The sequence below is a fragment of the Cavia porcellus genome, unplaced genomic scaffold, assembly GCF_034190915.1.
Source record: "Cavia porcellus strain 051 isolate PalLab524CR breed Dunkin Hartley unplaced genomic scaffold, mCavPor4.1 scaffold_32, whole genome shotgun sequence".
In the NCBI taxonomy this organism is placed as follows: Eukaryota; Metazoa; Chordata; class Mammalia; order Rodentia; family Caviidae; genus Cavia; species Cavia porcellus.
Window position 1 is genome coordinate 24,076,797 of NW_026947515.1, and position 17,456 is coordinate 24,094,252.

Here is a 17,456-nt window from a genome sequence, read left to right on the forward strand (position 1 = left end):
ATTACAGTCACCACTGACAGGTCCCCCATCCTGCCTGCTCCTATCCTGCACCCCTCTGCCTGGTGCCAATCAAAACGATTTGGAAAGAAAAGGGAAAAGCTGGGAGTGGAAAGCCTGGGTAGCGGCTTGCCCCCAGTCCCTCCCGGTGGCCTGGCAGGACTGGTGTGTGTCGCCACTCTGCCCTCCCAGTTCCTTCCTGTCTCCATCAGTTTCGGGCCAGATCCACAAGCCTTTTAAAAATAGTACCGCAATCTGTTGCAGTTTACAGTCGTGTGGCAGTCCCGAGACGCCGCCGCTCACTTTATAAACTGAAGGGTCCACGAAATGAACTGGCCCAAGGTCACAGAGCCAGTGAACCGAGACGGGAACCCAGGGCGCCCTCTGAGGTTCAACTTGATCTGGGGACATGCTGAAAACGGGAGAGGGGACCCGGACCTTCAGCCAGCAGGGAGGGGCCTGGAGGGGCGCGGGCGGCCGGCCGGGGCGGGGCGGAGGCGGCGGGCGGAGGCGGCGGGCGGTGGCGAGCGTTCCTCCAAACGGCTGGGAGCCCCGGAAGCCCTGGGAGCCCCAGGCACGCAGCCCAGTCCGGGACCTCGTAGTGTGCCCGGGGGGTCGTGGGCCGGGCGCGGGGACTGGCGGGACCCAGGCCCTGCGGTGCCGGCTTCGGGCGCCCGCCGAGCTGGGAGCGAGCGCGCTAGCGCGCCGGGCCGAGGCGCCCGGACATGCCCTGCGCGGGAGGCTGCCGGCGCGGGCTCTGGGCGCGGGCGCAGCGCCCCTTCCCTCCGGTGAGTGTGCCTGGGGGTGCTCGGCGAGCCTGGAGCACCAACTTCGCCGCCAACTTGGGGCTGGGCTGGGCGCCGCGCAGGGACAGGCGGCGCAGACAGACGCGGGACACCCAAGGAGAGTGTGGCCCGCGGAGCGAGCCGGGGGTGCGGTGGGGGACGGCGGGGTACCTGGGCCCTTGGGCACGCGGCCTGGGGTTTAGACCCCGGCAGGTGAAGGAGAGCAGGCGAGGAAGAGAGGCCGGGGAGACTGACGCACAGCGGACACGAGGGAAGGACGCAGACGAAGCGCCCGAGACTTTTGTCCGTGGGGTCGCTGAGGCCCCCTCCCTTCGCTGGGCAGGGGCGGTGTGGGGACGCGGGAGTCTAGGCTGCAGGTCCCCCAACTGTTGCTGTTGAAAGCTGCTGGGATGAGGAGCCGGTCGGAGGCCGCGACCCGAGCAGAGGCTGGGTTCGAACCGAGCCAGGGCAGCTGGAGGGGGCGCAGAGCAGCAGGGCGAAAGGGGGCTGCGGCCGCGGCCGGGGTCCCGGTTCCCTGGTTTCCTTGTGTCCTCTCGGCACCTGCTGCTTGCTTCTGCCATTCCGATGCCTTTAGCTGGCAGAGTCCCCAGACCCTCCCTGCCGGCTCCCCTTTCTCTCTGAGCCTCTTAAAAAGATCCCGCCTCTGACCTCCAGGAAATCACAGTGGGCTTCTGGCGGCGGGATCATCCACAGGCGGCCCCCAGCCCTGGTGGCCCCAGGCTTGGGAGGGCTGGAGCGATGGCATAGGCGGAGCAGGCTGGGGACAACCTGTGCCTCTGTGACCAGGGCCTAAGGCGGCTCCCTCTGTGTATCCTGTCCTGGGCTGGGACCAGAATCCCCCACAGCTGCCAGCCGAGACTGCTCCTCCTGCTGCGGGGACGTTTTGTGCCTAGGCCTCAGCAGGCAGGACTGGAATGCGACAGCAAAGGCGCCCAGGACTCTGAAATCCCCAAGGGTGCACCTGGTGACTCTTTGAAGTCTCTGCCTTGTGAGCGAGGGTGGAATTCCCGCTGGGCCTGACACTCGCCACCTTTGTCCACTCTGTTTCCCAGCTCTGCCCGCCCACTGGGGCTTCCGACCCTGTCCTCCAGCCCTGGATGGTGGCCCCGTTCTGGCTTGGAAACGGACCCCTGGCCACAGGAAAATCGAGGAAAGGAGAGGGTGCCATCCCTTTGGATCTATTTTGGAACCAGTCCAGGGAGCGGTGGCAGGGCCCCTGAGCCTGTTCCTAAACTCGGAGGAATAAGAGTGCAAAAGGGACAGGTAGGCAAGCAAACGCGTCTTGGATTCGCTCCGCTCTGGCACGAGCGTGCCTGGGCTGGAACCTGGCCTGCAGCGCCTCCTCCCGCCGCGCTCGGCAGCCCCACCGCGGGGAGTGAGGTCGAGACCTAGCTCGGGCCGGGCGGGTGGGCCTGGCAGGCCCTGGGGGCAGCCGTGAGGCTGGGGGGCGCCGAGCGAGCGCTTGGTGCCGAGTTTGGCCGCCAGGAGGCGTGGCGCGGGTCTCCGTACCCCGAGGCGCCGCCACTGCCGCCGCCGCATCGCGAGTGTCCTTGAGCCGCGGGTGACAGTGGCTTTCGCCGCTCGCGCCCCCTCCTCCCACAGGGGCAGCCTGATGCCACGTTTCCTATGAATTATTTATCACCGGCCTAAAAATACCCCGAACTTCACAGCCCGAGTGTAAGAGATTCCTGCGGAGGGGAGGGCCCCCTCCAGCAGGATGGGGGGCGGGGGTTAGTCTTGGAGGAACCAGAACTCGGGGCCCCTATATGTGGGGCAAGACAGAGGGGCAGTCTCTGTCTTGGCGCCTGGGGTCAGATTTTAGCGAGGCAGGAGAGAGGGAGGGGGGAGGGAGACCCGACGGCAGAGGAGAGGCCCCTTGCGGAGGACTGTGGGTGCAGCCCCTCTGCTCTGGGGCTCTGTGCCAGAGTAGGAGGGTGGGAAGCTCCCGGACCTGGAGCGCCAGACCTGGGAGAGGGGATCCATCAGCGCCCCGTGTGAGTGTGTGGGGCTGTCCCTGGCGAGGAGCCTGCCTGAGATATGGGGTAACAGAGGGACAGAAGGGTCCTGAGGCCCTTCAGCATGCGAGGTGTCCCCAGGGACTGACTGTCGCAACTCTCTTGCCAGTCTTTCTGGCCTGCAGGTGTTCAACAAACGCTACTCTACTGGCCATTGGTGAAAGGGTGGGCCAGCGTGGTGAGCAGAGGGCTCCGGGACAGCGCCTCTGTTCTCCAGGAGCTCCAGCCCAGTGAGGGAGGGGACAGCTGCCTGTCACCTGGCACAATGGAGATGTCACCGCAGAGGTCCAGTTCAGAGCTCCCAACCCATGAGAGAAAGGGGCTCTGGGACCAGGGAACCAGAGCTGCTCAGGGCAGACGCCTACAAGGGAATTTAAGTTGGACTCTAGGAAACAGCAGGATTTTGTTAGGAAGAGAATGCTCCAGCCAGGGGATAAATAGGACCAGATTCTGAAGAGGAGAACAGTGTGGCCCTGTTTGGCCACTGGCAGGGCAGGAATCAGGGTCCGTGGAAGAGAAAGCAGTAGCCTGGGGCCAGAGTGTGGGGTCCTGGTACATAGGACTAAGGTATCTGGACTTCATTAGGGGTACTGGGGAGCAGCTGTCCTGCTTGTGGAGGGGCACAGGGACCAGAGGAAAGTTTAAGCAGCCCAGTGGGACATGTGGCCGAACGGGAGTGAGGTGAAGACCAGAGAAGAGAGGGAGGAGGCCAGGGGAAGGGGTGGCTGGCTAGGGGCTGTCCCCTGGTGACCTGGTGAGACTTGAATCTGAGCCTCCCCACCCCTACCCTGGAGTAGGTAATTGAACCCAAAGCCTTCATACTGAGCTACATCCCCAGTCCTTTTTAGTTATTTTATCCTATGATGTTAGGTTTGAAAGATCCTGTGTGCCGGTGATAGACTGGGCCAGAGGGAAGGGTGACGGTGATGTCCAGTGCCCAGGAGGACAGAGGATGGTGTCTGCCAGGTGGAGCCACGAAGGGGAGGGTCCGGGGGTTGGCTCTGTGGCAAACGGCACAGCAGTGGCATATGTTCTGGAGAGGGACAGATGGAAGATCGGGTTTGGGCAGTGGAGAGGACTGGTAGGGTATAGGGGTGTCACAGAACTCCCTTGCTCTAGTTGAGGGGCTGTCACTTAGCGGATGAGGCTGTGGATGACAGCAGGGAGTCCCAGTGCTGTGACACAGGTCCCGTGATTAGCTCGAGAAGAGAACCTGGCTCCGAGGGGCTAGGCCACTGCTCCGGGGGCACACAGGTGGTCAGCATTGGATCTGGGACTTGGGTTCAGGCCCGTCTGACCTTTAAACACCATGTTGGCATGGGCAGTGTGGGCAGAGCCTGGAAGGCTGGGTTTCACAAGCTGCTGTCCTGCCTGCTCTTTCTTAGCTCTTCACCTCAGGCGTCTTGGGGACACTCAGCTAACCTCTGTCTATTTCTGTGTCTCTCTCTCTCTCTCTCTCTGTGTGTCTGTCTGTATGTCTGTACTTCTTTTTGTGGAGGGAGGTGTCTCCTCTTCTCTGTCCCCCTCTGGATATGTGTCCTTTGGCCCTGGCCCTCATCTCTTGTCTGTCTGTCCATCTGCCTCTCTCTGTGCCTGTCCTGGTTTTTCCGCAGGAGCTTCCAGCAGACATGGGTGGGACTCTGGGGCCAGCCCTGCTGTTCACCTCGCTCCTGGGTGCCTGGGCCGGCCCGGGCGAGCAAGCTGTGACAGTGGCCGTGGTGTTTGGTAGCTCAGGGTCACCACAGGCCCAGGCGCGTGCCCACTTCACCCCCCAGAGCTTCCTGGACCTGCCCCTGGAGATCCAGCCGCTCACTGTGGGAGTCAACAGCACCAACCCCAGCAGCCTCCTCACCCAGATCTGTGGACTCCTGGGCGCTGCTCGTGTCCATGGCATCGTCTTTGAGGACAATGTGGGCACTGAGGCAGTGGCCCAGCTCCTGGACTTTGTCTCCTCCCAGACTCACGTGCCCATCCTCAGCATCAGCGGGGGCTCTGCTGTGGTCCTTACTCCCAAGGTGCCTGTCCAAAATCATGTCCCACAGAAATGGGCTGGGGCTGGGAGCCAGGGTGGAGTCTGGCCCAGGCAGTGTTTTGGGGCTAGGAAGCCTGTGGGAACCAGCAGGGAGGTGGCCTTGAAGGTATGACATGGAAGGGGATGTGAGGGCATGTTCCCAGGTCTGCTGGGCTGCTATTCAGTTTGTTTGTGGATGCATCCTGACCCCTGCTACAGTGGCCAGGGCCCTACCCTCTGCTTCTCCAGGACTCCTCAGGCAGGCAGGCTGCAGACCTGGGGTACAGGATCAACTGGGGATGGCATCCGATGCCGTGCTCTCTGGGTAATTAAAATAGGAGCTGGGCATGGTGGTACACATCTGTGATCCCAGAACTTACAAGGTTGAGACAGTGAGGCGGGAGAATCCCCCCATGAGTTAAAGGCCAACCTAGATTACATAGTTCAAGGCCAGCCAGAACTGTACCACGTAAGATCCTGTCTCAAAAAAAAAAAAAGAAGAAGTTAAAAGGAGACAGCGCTCTGCTCCGGGGCAAGTCCCTGTTCCCAGCAGTGGGAAGCAGATGCAGCCTTCCAGGTACTTGCAGTCTCCTGGGGGGAGAATATTCTCACCACATCCCCTGCAGCAGTTCCAAACTGGAAAGTGTACTCAGTCAGAAAAACACAGGAGGCCACAAGGAGTCTCATGGGGCCCCTGTTTGGATGGGGCAAGAAATAAAGCCCATGTTGAGGCCAGCACGATAAGGGGCAGTTGGCAGGAAGGAGAGGAGCTGGGAAAGCTCCAAACCAAGGAGTTGCAGTGATGCTAGAAACTTTAGGGAGAGGTAGCGGAGGAGGTGGGTCCCACCCATCTGGGAGGCAGTAACCGTCACTTAAGTGACAGTCAAGGAAGGTGCAGAGAGAAGGGGCTGATCTGATTTGTATTTATTTATTCATTCATTCATTTCTGTGAATTGAACCCAGGGCCCTGTCACTGAGCTACATTCCCAGCCCAGCCCCACTCTTTTTTTGAGACAGGGTCTTGCTGTGTGGTCCAGGTAGGAATTCAATTTATGATCCTCTTGCCTCCACCAGTGTACCTGGCCTGATTTGCCTTTATGTCACTATTACTTTATTATGGAAAATGTTGAGCATAAAGGATGGTAATGCATCCCCACCTACCTCCCACCCCCATCTTGGCCCACCTCCCCACTCCCCCTTCTCCTTCTCTTGTGTGCTAAACTGAGGCAAAGCTCAGTCCTCCAATTGTTCCACCTAGCAATGTTTCAGTATGTATCTTTGCAGATAAGGGCTTTAAAAGAACAGAGCTACCACTTGTTATCATATCTAAAAAATAATAAAAATTCCTTAACGTCACCAGATACCCAGCCAGTCAGTGCTCACATCTCTCTGCTGTCTCACAAATGCCGTAAATGTTTATTTTTAAATCTGCTCAAATCAGTAGCAGCTGGTGGATATGGTTTCTGAGTCTTCCCCTTTGTGTCTCACTCTCTCTTATAGCTGCAATTTGTTTATTGAAGAAACTGGCCTGCCCAGACGGTAGTGCTTCCCCCATTAGCTTTCCAGAAACATGGGGAGATGGCAGAGGATAGAATTTCTGAGGTGCTGCAGTACCACCATTAGGGCCCTGTGTTAGCCCAGCCTCCAGCTGCGAGGGCCTTGGGCTTTAGACGTGGCAGAGGCGATGGGAGAGCAAGAGGACCCTTCTCCTCCTGGGGCTGTCAGTTATCTTTGGGTCTCAGGCATCAGCTCTCAGGACAGTGGTTCTCAGCCCTTGCAGTGCTTGCAAAAAAATACAGATGCCTGGTGTCACATCTTTGGAACTCAGATTCAGTTTCGGTAGGCCTGGGGTCGAGCTTCTCAGATTAGCCGTATCAAGAAAAAACTGAAGAGCTTGTTAAATATGCAGATTCTGATATAGTCAGGAGATCCCGGTGCTGCTGTGTGTGTGCCAGGATGGTCGCATGGGGACCAGGTCTGCACAGTTTACAGAGCTCCACGGGTGATTCTGATGCGCAGCCTGCAAGGAGCTGCATGGAGCCGGGGTGGGGTGGGGGGCTACTGCGAGGCTTCGGTGCAGGGGTCCCGCTAGGCAGTAGCTTTTGTGGCGCAGGGAGGCGCTAGCCTGGGGAGATGGGGAAGGGAGGGTGGGGGCGGGGCTAAGACTGCCCTGCCCCTGCTTAGGCCCCTCCCTGCCCCCCAGGAGCCGGGCTCGGCCTTCCTGCAGCTGGGCGTGTCCCTGGAGCAGCAGCTGCAGGTGCTGTTCAAGGTGCTGGAGGAGTACGACTGGAGCGCGTTCGCCGTCATCACCAGCCTGCACCCGGGCCACGCGCTCTTCCTCGAGGGCGTGCGCGCCGTGGCCGACGCCAGTTACCTGAGCTGGAGGCTGCTGGACGTGCTCATACTGGAGCTGGGCCCGGGCGGGCCGCGCGCGCGCACCCAGCGCCTGCTGCGCCAGCTCGACGCGCCCGTGCTGGTGGCTTACTGCTCACGAGAGGAAGCAGAGGTGCTCTTTGCCGAGGCGGCGCAGGCCGGCCTCGTGGGGCCTGGCCACGTGTGGCTGGTGCCCAGCCTGGCACTGGGCAGCACCGACACGCCGCCAGCCGTTTTCCCCGTGGGCCTCATCAGCGTCGTCACCGAGAGCTGGCGCCTCAGCCTACGCCAGAAGGTCCGCGACGGCGTGGCCATCCTGGCCCTGGGCGCCCACGGCTACCAGCGTCAGTACGGTGCCCTGCCCGCTCCCGCCGGGGACTGCCACAGCCACCCCGGGCCCATCAGTCCTGCCCGGGAGGCTTTCTACAGGTGGACACTCTCACAGACATAGGGGATAGAGGTGGGGCACACTGGGCTAAGTCCCACCTCCCACTAGCTGTGTGCCTGGCCTTGAGGCTCGCATCTGAAAGAGAGCATGAGAAGTGTCAGAGTGTGGCCAAGAAGGTGGGATGAAGACAGGAGACAGAAAGCCAGCTGTGGAGGCACACGTCTACGATGCCAGCACTCTGGGAGGCTGAGGCAGGAGGACTGCAAGTTATAGCCTAGCCCAGACAGTTTAACAACTTAGGGACACTTTGTCTCAAGGAGTTGGGGGTGCCGGGGAATGTAGCTCAGTGCAAAGGTCTGGATTCTACTGCTAGTATAGCAAGAAATAAAAGTACAAATGCGTCTCGTTGATTAGGGTGGTAGTGGGATCCTTGGAGTGTGAAGACATCCTGGTATGTCTTTCCCCTCACAGGCACTTACTGAATGTCACCTGGGAGGGCCGAGACTTCTCCTTCAGTCCTGGTGGGTACCTGGTCCAGCCCACCATGGTTGTGATTGCCCTCAACCGGCACCGTCTTTGGGAGATGGTGAGAAGGGGGTGAGCCCGGTGGTCTTTGGGTCCTGGGGTCTCACTTGTCCTACTTGAGCCTACAGCTGAGCAGAGACCTCTCTGTCCCTTATCCAACCCCTGGTCTTCTAGGTCTGGGCTAGAACTCGCCCCCCTCAAGTTTTCAGGGTGGGCAAGTTCCCTGTGCTGGGCTCCCATAACACCCAGGCTTCCCTCCACTATCATGGGAAGTGGATTACTCAACTAGGGCCACTACCTGGCCCTAGTGGACAAACAGGGTCCAGAGAGACCAGGGCTAGAGTAGAGATGTATGCAAGATTCTATAGAGAGGAGGAGCAGGAATTAGTTCTGCCCTCACAGGAGGGAACTGGAGAAAGCTTCACAAGAGCTAGGACATTTGAAGCAGACTGTGGAGGGTGAGTAGGAGCCCAGCAGGAAAGGGTGCCAGCTGGTATGGAGAGGGGGGCAGTTGAAAGTGATATGGCAGGTGTGTTTGAGGGTACAGAGGCCGAGGAACTAAGACGGGGTGATGGGAGTTGTGTTGGGCCTCAGTGTGAAGGGCCTTGAGGCCTGCCCTGCTGGCCCATGCTTAGCCACTTGCTCTGTCCTTCAAACACCCCTGCTGCTGGCCTCTCTTGTCTGCCCAAGCTGTCCCTAGGTGACAGGGAAGATTCTTGCCCCTGGCAGCCTGCACCTAGAGGCTGGGGATAGCAAGGCTAATGGTTCCAGGCTGAGGCTGCCTGTCCTCTGCAGGTAGGTCGCTGGGATCATGGTGTCCTCTATATGAAGTACCCAGTGTGGCCTCGATACAGTGCCTCTCTGCAGCCCGTAGTGGACAGCCGGCACCTGACAGTGGCCACACTGGAAGAGCGGCCCTTTGTCATTGTGGAGAGCCCTGACCCTGGCACTGGTGGCTGTGTACCCAACACCGTACCCTGCCGCAGGCAAAGCAACCAAACTTTTAGGTCTGGTGTGATGGGGTGCTACTGTGGAGAGTTCCATGCATGGGCTCTGGGGCAGGGTCTGCATGTTAGGTTGGGGCTGTGGTGACAGTGGGTTCTGACTCCTGTGGTCTCTTGGTGGCTCAGCAGCAGCGACACAGCCCCCTACACCAAGCTCTGTTGTAAGGGCTTCTGCATTGACATCCTCAAGAAGCTGGCCAAGGTGGTCAAGTTCTCCTACGACCTGTACCTGGTGACCAACGGCAAGCATGGCAAGCGAGTTCGAGGCGTGTGGAACGGCATGATCGGGGAGGTAGGCCCCCCCCAAGCTGGCCTCGGGCCGCCCTACCTGCTGCCAGCCCCATGCCTTACCTCAGGGGTGGGAGGAACTGGGTGGTCATCAGTGATAACTCCCTCCTCGGGGTGGACAGTACTGGAAGGTGAGCTCTGAGGACCCCAGGCGGGAACTCCACCGATGGCTGCTGGCAGTGGTGCTGGGAGAGGATGAGAGAGGGTGCTGTAGCCCCTGGGCGCCCCTTCTCCGATCCTCTGATGGCCCCCAGGTTTACTATAAGCGAGCCGACATGGCCATCGGCTCCCTCACCATCAATGAGGAGCGCTCTGAGATCGTGGACTTCTCCGTGCCCTTTGTGGAGACGGGCATCAGTGTGATGGTGGCACGCAGCAATGGCACCGTCTCGCCTTCCGCCTTCCTGGGTAAGCCGTAGGTGGCGGTGGCTGCTGGGTGGAGGGCCATGGAGGGGGGCGTGTAGGAGTGGACGGAAGGTGGAGTCTGGGGCGTCCCCCAGGGGTGGAGCAAGCAGCCTTGGAGCCTCTGGGACCATCAGAGAAAGATGGACTGGAGAAGGAAGATGTGGAGTCAGTGCCAGGTTCGAGTCTGAGCGGAGTGGGGAGAGAGAGACCATGGAGCCATTGTGAGGGACTGGAACCAGGGCAGCGGGCTGGTTTCTGGCTGCGCCATGGGCTGTACATCGAGCGGGAAGAAGCACTGAGAGGAGCGGCAAGAGATTCCAGTTTCTCGCTCAGTTTGGAGCTCAGCATTGTTCAGCCAGGCTCACTGTGCCAGGCCCAGCTGGGGGGAGGTGAGACACAGCCAGGGTCCTTACCTTCCCCTAGCACCTGGCTGTGAGACCAGGTGGGCGAGCAGAGAGATGGTGCAGAGAGCTGTGAGGACAGGTGGGGTGCCAAGAAAGGCAGAGAGCATTTCCCTCCTGCCGGGTGACCTTAGACAAGTCATTGACCCGCTCTGAGTGGGTTCCAGGGAAAAGAGCAAGTCCCACTTCCTAGGATGATCTTCACAGCACAGGAGCAGGTGCCTGTGGCAGTAAGGATATCTCCTCCGGGGGATGAAACCTGGGGCCTGAGTTTCTATGCTAGCAGGATAAGGAGTAAGACCTGACCTCAGGGGTGCTGACTCCAGACAGGGCCGGGCTTGCCAAGGGATATGGAGAGGAAGTCTTCTTGGGTGTGCAGTGCCTGTCCCAGGGCAGATGGAAGGGGTCTTGTGGTCTCTCCTGATGCTCTGCTGCCCAGGGAGTCTGAGGCCCCCGTGGCTCCACCCACAGTGCTGGCAGGACCCTCCTTGACCTAGTCTTACCAATGCCAGGCTGGAAGGGCACCGAGGTCTCTGAGCTGTCTCCCTCTATCCCCAGAGCCCTATAGCCCAGCAGTGTGGGTGATGATGTTTGTCATGTGCCTCACCGTGGTGGCTGTCACTGTCTTCATGTTCGAGTACTTCAGCCCTGTCAGCTACAACCAGACCCTCACCAAGGGCAAGAGTAAGCTGTTACCTGGGCCAGAGGGCTGAGCAGGGTGGAAATGGCCACTGATGGGCGTCCCTGCCTAGGCCAGGGTTGTGGCAGGAGCCTTCTTAAGTTTCCCAAGCAGTGGGGTGTGGTGGCACATATCTGTTCTCCCAGAACCCTAGGAGGTCAAGGCAGGAGGATCATGAGTTCAAGCCCAGCCTGGTGGCTCAGTGAGAAAAAGGGATAGAGATGTAGCTCAGTGCAAAGCTCCTGGGTTTAATGACCAGCACTGAAAAAAAATCAGAGTCTCAGCATCACCCTCTTTCACATCCCAGAGCCTGGGGGCCCATCCTTCACCATTGGCAAGTCCGTGTGGCTGCTGTGGGCTCTGGTCTTCAACAACTCGGTGCCCATCGAGAACCCCCGTGGTACCACCAGCAAGATCATGGTTCTGGTCTGGGCCTTCTTCGCTGTCATCTTCCTCGCCAGCTACACTGCTAACTTGGCCGCCTTCATGATCCAGGAGCAGTACATCGACACAGTGTCAGGCCTCAGTGACAAGAAGGTCCAGGGCCAGGGCTGGTGGAGGGTGGAGTGGGCACTGGGAGTGGGGGCAGGCCGGCAGGGGCGGGCAGACCCGGGGCAGCTGGAATCTGGGGAATCTGAATTGGAGGCTGGAGCAGGAAGAAGCCATGGGGCCTGTCGAGGAGGGGGCTGGGGACAGAGCAGAGCAGATTGCTCAGGTCTACTGGCTGAGTGGGCGTGGGTAAGTCAGTGTCCTCCTGTCTCGGGCCTCAGTGTCCCTATTTGTAAAACATAAGAGCAGCCTGGACAGTGTGAGTCCAGGCCCTGAGGTGGGGCTCTAGGCTGGACCTGGGGGCTCAGGTGTGTGGAAGTCTGGATGAGGAGGACAAACAGCTGTTCCTCTCCCCGGCAGTTCCAGCGGCCTCAAGATCAGTATCCGCCCTTCCGCTTTGGCACCGTGCCCAACGGCAGCACTGAGCGCAATATCCGTAGCAACTACCGTGATATGCACACCCACATGGTCAAATTCAACCAGCGCTCTGTGGAGGATGCGCTCGCCAGCCTTAAGATGGGGTGGGTCCTTGGCTCTGCACCCTCCTCTGCCTCTGGCCACACATCTCCCAGTTTTGTCCCTGCTGGAGACACCCAAGGTGGGGACAGTGGGGCTGGGCTGTCTTGCATGACTCCTGGAGTGGAGCTTGCAGTGAAAACAGATGTCCACTGTGTGTTCCACAAACTCAGCAGGGGTGTTGGGCAGAGGTCACCTTGGTCTGAGGTGGTGTTCAAGACCTACTCTTGTCCTTAGGGCAATGGAGAGGCTGGGTGGAGGGGACATATGTCCTCTGGGGCAGAGTCCCCTGGTCTTTTTGAGGAGGAGGAGGATGAGAGGATCTTTGCTACATCTGGGACTCAAGGACCTCAGAGAAGGCCCTGCCCATTTGTCCCTCTGCAGCAGTGCCCAGCGAGCGGGCTGATGTGTTCAGATGCCTGGCCGGCTCCAGACTTGGTTTCCCCTCCCTTCTTCCTGGTCCCTGGGTCTGAAGACTCTATGTCCCCAGGAAGCTGGACGCCTTCATCTATGATGCTGCTGTCCTTAACTACATGGCGGGCAAGGATGAGGGCTGCAAGCTGGTCACCATTGGGTCTGGCAAAGTCTTCGCCACCACAGGCTATGGCATCGCCATGCAGAAGGATTCGCACTGGAAGCGGGCCATAGACCTGGCACTCCTGCAGTTCCTGGGTGACGGTGGGTACTGCCACTGCTGGGGACCATGAGGGTCCACGTGGGCCCCAGACCCCAAGGTCATCAGGGTCTCTACCCTTCTCTGTGCCCGGGGCATGTGATTAGGGAGAGGTCCCTGGGGGTAACCCTGGGCAGCTGCAGGGAAACAGGTAGTAGGATGGAGTGGATGGAGACCTGGGGAAGGGATTGGCTTGTTGGAGACAGCAAGAATCAGAGCCAGGGAGTCCCCAAAGGGTAAGGCAGGCTGGAGCTCAGGCCATGTAGTGGCGGAATGCCTGTGCCCAGTTTGGCACCCCCACTTTAGTCTTGCGGTCATCTGGGGCAGTGCCAAGGACCTGTGTGATCCAGGTCTGATGGTCAGGCTTGCCTTGGCGGCAGGGGATCATGGTGTAAGCGGTCCAGCCCAGGCTGTCCCTAACTGCACAGAGAACTTTGAATTTAAAGGAGCTCCATCTTGATTAGGTAGAACCCTGTCTGACTTCCAGTGCCACATAATAAGGACAGCAGGTAGCGAGGGTGCTGCTGCTCTTCATAGCCCAGCTCCAGGCCTGACGTGTAGAGACAGTCAACGAGTGAAGGAATGGAGGCTAAAATGTACCCACCTAACAAGGCTGTATTGTGCACTTTGCTGTCGGTATGCAGCTAGAGGGTCCAGGAGCTAGAATACTTTACCCTGTCCCTCACCCCAGGCATCCACTCTTCTTTTTTCTCCTCCTCCTCCTCTTCCTCCTCTTCCTCCATTTCCTTTCCTCCTCCTTTTGTTGGCAGTAAAGGGCCTTTGCACTGGGCTACCTCCCCAACTCCTTTTTAAAAATTTCAAATTTTGCCGGGCGTGGTGGCTCACGCCTGTAATCCCAGCACTTGGGAGGTTGAGGTGGGAGGATTCTTGAGAGTTTGAGACTAGCCTGGGCTGCAAAGTGAGCTCAAGGCCAGCCTGAACTGCATAGTGAGACCCCGTCTCAAAAAAGACAAAAAAAAATTTTTTTTTTTAAAATTTTAAGACAGGGTATCACTATGTTGCTAAATTTCCCAGGCTGGGCTTCAGTTTGCAATTCTCCTGCCTCAGCTTCCTAGAGTGCTGGGATTACAGGTGTGCACTGCCACACCAGACCGTTTCCTTCCTTCTTGCTTATTGACTCCATCTTGGCTCTGCTGAGCTCCCTGGGTGGTGCCACTCGAGACACAGGAGGGTGGCATGCTGGCTCAGACCCCTCCTCCATCCAGGCTTGTGGGTGTCTGTTATGGGATCTCCTCCCCCAGGAGAGACACAGAAACTGGAGACAGTCTGGCTCTCCGGGATCTGCCAGAATGAGAAGAATGAGGTGATGAGCAGCAAGCTGGACATTGACAACATGGCTGGGGTCTTCTACATGCTGCTGGTGGCCATGGGGCTGGCCCTGCTGGTCTTTGCCTGGGAGCACCTGGTCTACTGGAAGCTGCGCCACTCGGTACCCAGCACCTCCCAGCTGGACTTTCTGCTGGCTTTCAGCAGGGTAGGTGCTCACCCCTGACCAGAGCCCAGCTTTAGGCCCCCAACCCAGATCAGGTAGAGCTGGCCACAGCCCCGTTTGCAGAGGTACAGGCTGAGGTCCTGAGAGGTGGCGTGGTTTGCAGCCTGACAGCTGGGGTCCTCACTTGCACCGCAGTGAGGAGAATGAGGCGACCTGCGGGGCTCAGATACCTCCTTCATCTGAAGCGCAGCACGGTACCTGCCGCCGTGGCGTTCTCACGAATAGGTGCTCTAGGACATAGACGGCTGAGGCCTCGGATGGAGCAGGCCGCTCATAGCCTGCCTCCCCCTCTCCCGTCCAGGGCATCTACAGCTGCTTCGGCGGGGTGCAGAGCCTCGCCAGCCCACCGCGGCAACCCAGCCCAGACCTCACTACCGGCTCGGCGCAGGCCAGCGTGCTGAAGATGCTGCAGGCGGCACGTGACATGGTGACCACGGTGGGCGTGAGCGACTCCTTGGACCGCGCCACTCGCACCATCGAGAGCTGGGGCATGGGCAGCAGCCGCCGCGCTCCCCCACCTGCCTGTGCTGGTCCCGCCCCGCCTCCGCCCACGCCTGTCCCGCCGCCCCAGCCGAGCCCCAGGAGCTGGGGGTCGCCCTCCAGGGGCCGCGCCACGCTGATTCGCAGGGCCCCGCAGCCCCCGGGCCACTGCCCGACGCCGGGGACGCAGCTGCCCGACGTCTCCCGGGTGTGTGCCCGTCCGCTCTGGGAGACGCAGTGGGGCGCCGGGCACACGGAGCAGCATCTCTGGGCCTCCGAGTGGCGCGCCCTGTCTCCCGCACACTGTCACTACAGCTCCTTCCCTCGAGACAGATCGCGGCGCCCCTTCCTCCCTCTCTTCCCAGAACCACCGGAGCCGGATGACCTGCCACTGCTCGGGCCGGAGCAGCTGGCCCAGCGGGAGGCTCTGCTGCGCGCAGCCTGGGCCCACGGTCCGCGCCCGCGCCACGCTTCCCTGCCCAGCTCGGTGGCCGAGGCCTTCACTCGCCCTGGCTCGCTGACCTTCGGGTGCACCGGCCACGCCTGCGCCTGTCCTGACGCCCGACCCGCCTGCAGGCGCCTGGCACAGGCACAGTCCATGAGGCTCTTGTCTCAGCGGGAGGCCTGCTGGGAGGGCGTGCCTGCTGGGGCCCCCGTCTGGCAGCCTAGACAGCACATCTGCCTGCACACCCATGCCCACCTGCCGCTTTGCTGGGGGGCCGTCTGCCCTCACCTCCCACCCTGTGCCAGCCAGCAGCCCTGGCTCGCTGAGGCCTGGGCCCCTCCAGCGCACAGGGGCAGGACCACAGGGCTGAGCGCAGGCTACAGGGCCAGTGAGGCATTGGAAGAGCTCGGCAGGGGAGCCTGTGGGACGCAGGACTTCCTGGGACCTTGCACTTGGAGGCGGATCTCCAGCCTGGAGTCAGAAGTGTAAGGTGCCATGCTCCGGTTCCTGCTGCTCTGGGTTTTCTGCCTGGCACTGCCAAGGGTAGGGGGTAGGCAGGTTGGATCTTTTTTGGCTTCTACTGTGAAATCCTGGCCATGGAACCCTATTGGCAGGTGATGGCTTTCTTGGCCACCTCAGTGACCTTTAGCAGGGTCAGGTCCTAGAGTGGGATGGGCTGTTGCTGTCCCCATAATCACACGAAGTCCTACCCATCTAACCTGAGTCACAGTGAGCAGAAGGGGTAGGACCCTAGAGGGTGACCCTGCCCAGATGTTAGCCAGTCCCTCCCTGGTCATGGCTGCTGTGGCCTTGACCTGGGGGTGTGGAGGCTGGAACTTGGGGTTGGGGCAGGTATAAATCCTGCTTCTTGCTCCATGTAGCTAGAGTTTCCTCCAGGACATTAAACTGACCTTTTACAATTCACTGGTCCTGGCTGCCTTATTCTGCATCCTGGAGGGGGCACCATAGTAGGCAACAGGAGCATCATGGGAGTATCCCAGGTGGGTGGACTGTCTGGAGTAGCTAGATGGCTTCCTCCGGGAAGAAAGTCTCAAGAGTGTGGGGGAGGGACCAGGGGAGCAGGTGAAGCTGAGAAAGGAGCTCCAGGCAGCAGAAGCCACTTGGTACTCAATGCCAGTTCACCCCAGTGACAGTGTGCTCAGCTCGGGTATGATGGAGTTCATCCCTTAAGTCTCCTTGAATAGAGGCTTGTGCTGGGGCTGGGGCGGCCCTTTTTGCCAGGGACCCCTGGAAGGTGGGAAAGGCTGTGGATGGTCTTCTGTGGGCAGCCTGCTAGCCTGGCTGCATGTGCTCAATGGGCTCTGGATCTTGGCCAAGTAGCATTAGGGTTGCGTGAGGCTCAGCCTCACTGGTGCCAAGACTCCTTAGGTGGGAGAATCCACCCATCGCTCCAGCCCTCAAACCTCCCTCTGGTGCTCCCAGCCAATCTCACGTTGCTGTCACACACTATTGGCTCTGCACCAGCTCAAAAGATAGTTCTTGCTTACAGTATGCAATATTTTCACAGGTGCAATCACATCTGTCCCCCCACAGTAACTGTGATGCAAAGAGCCATCTATGGGGCAACTCAGTCAAAGCACACAGGAACACCGTCAATTGTTAGAGCCTTCCCCAGCAGCTGAGGATGTAAGGGCTGAGGGCTGGCAGTATTCTGAGGCTGGGTGGGCAGAAAAGAAGGAAAGTGGGGAGCGAGTGCTGAATGCAGAGACCACCGGAGTCTCTGCCCAGTTTTCTGTCCCATGCTCCTTGCTGGTGCCCAAGAAGCTGGGAACCCTTTCCAGTTTCCAAAGACCCCACTGCTTGGGTGAAGGCCAGAAAAACTTCTTATAGGGATGCAATGGTGGGCTGGGCTATACCTCCACTCGTGGTGAGTCTCAGCCCCCAAATGGGTGGCTCCCATGCATTAAGGTCAGGTTCACCTTCTCTGCCGTATGAATTTTCTTGGCTGGAGAGAGGTCCAGGATCAGGGGCTCAGCAACAAGTAGGGAGTGTGAGTCTAGGTGAGTGAGTGAGACGTACATGACCTTGGCCAGTCACAGTAGTGATAGGATTAAGTCCTGGCTACTGGGCCTGAGCTTATCCTTCCTGAGCCCGGTCTGCAGTGCAGCTCTGGGGCAAAAGCTGCAGCAGGTGAGGCTGGGAGGAGTCATGAGGTCTAGGCTGCTCCGCTTGCTGCCCAAGATCATTAATAATCAAGAACTGGAAAGCTAATTAAGAGCCAAATGTGGAGCGGAGCCTGCTGCTGGCTTTGAGGAGGGGCAGCTTCTGCTCACGGTGCCAGGCACTGGGTGCCTTGTTTCTTCTCTAGGAAAAGATGGGAGGGGTGTGCCTGGGAAAAGGAGATGCAAGAGGACCAGTTCAGAGAGG

At 59.5% G+C, this 17,456-nt stretch overlaps 1 protein-coding gene across 10 annotated transcripts; it reads left to right on the forward strand.

The window, feature by feature from the left end:
* The first annotated feature begins 251 nt into the window (after positions 1-251).
* On the forward strand, positions 252-15,992 carry Grin2c (glutamate ionotropic receptor NMDA type subunit 2C). 10 transcript variants are annotated; one of them, XM_063242496.1, is made up of 14 exons: positions 252-386; positions 1,856-2,066; positions 4,321-4,833; positions 7,033-7,631; positions 8,062-8,176; positions 8,911-9,122; positions 9,246-9,411; positions 9,662-9,815; positions 10,772-10,897; positions 11,200-11,429; positions 11,802-11,962; positions 12,433-12,635; positions 13,893-14,125; positions 14,445-15,992. In XM_063242496.1, exons 1-14 carry the CDS (start codon positions 325-327, stop codon positions 15,555-15,557), a joined length of 4,098 nt encoding a protein of 1,365 aa, XP_063098566.1. In that variant the 5' UTR covers positions 252-324; the 3' UTR covers positions 15,558-15,992. The 10 variants fall into 10 exon arrangements, with proteins under 10 accessions (XP_063098566.1, XP_063098571.1, XP_063098574.1 ...); XM_063242501.1 differs by having other exon boundaries at positions 4,594-4,833; XM_063242504.1 differs by having other exon boundaries at positions 4,777-4,833.
* Positions 15,993-17,456: the final 1,464 nt, after the last annotated feature.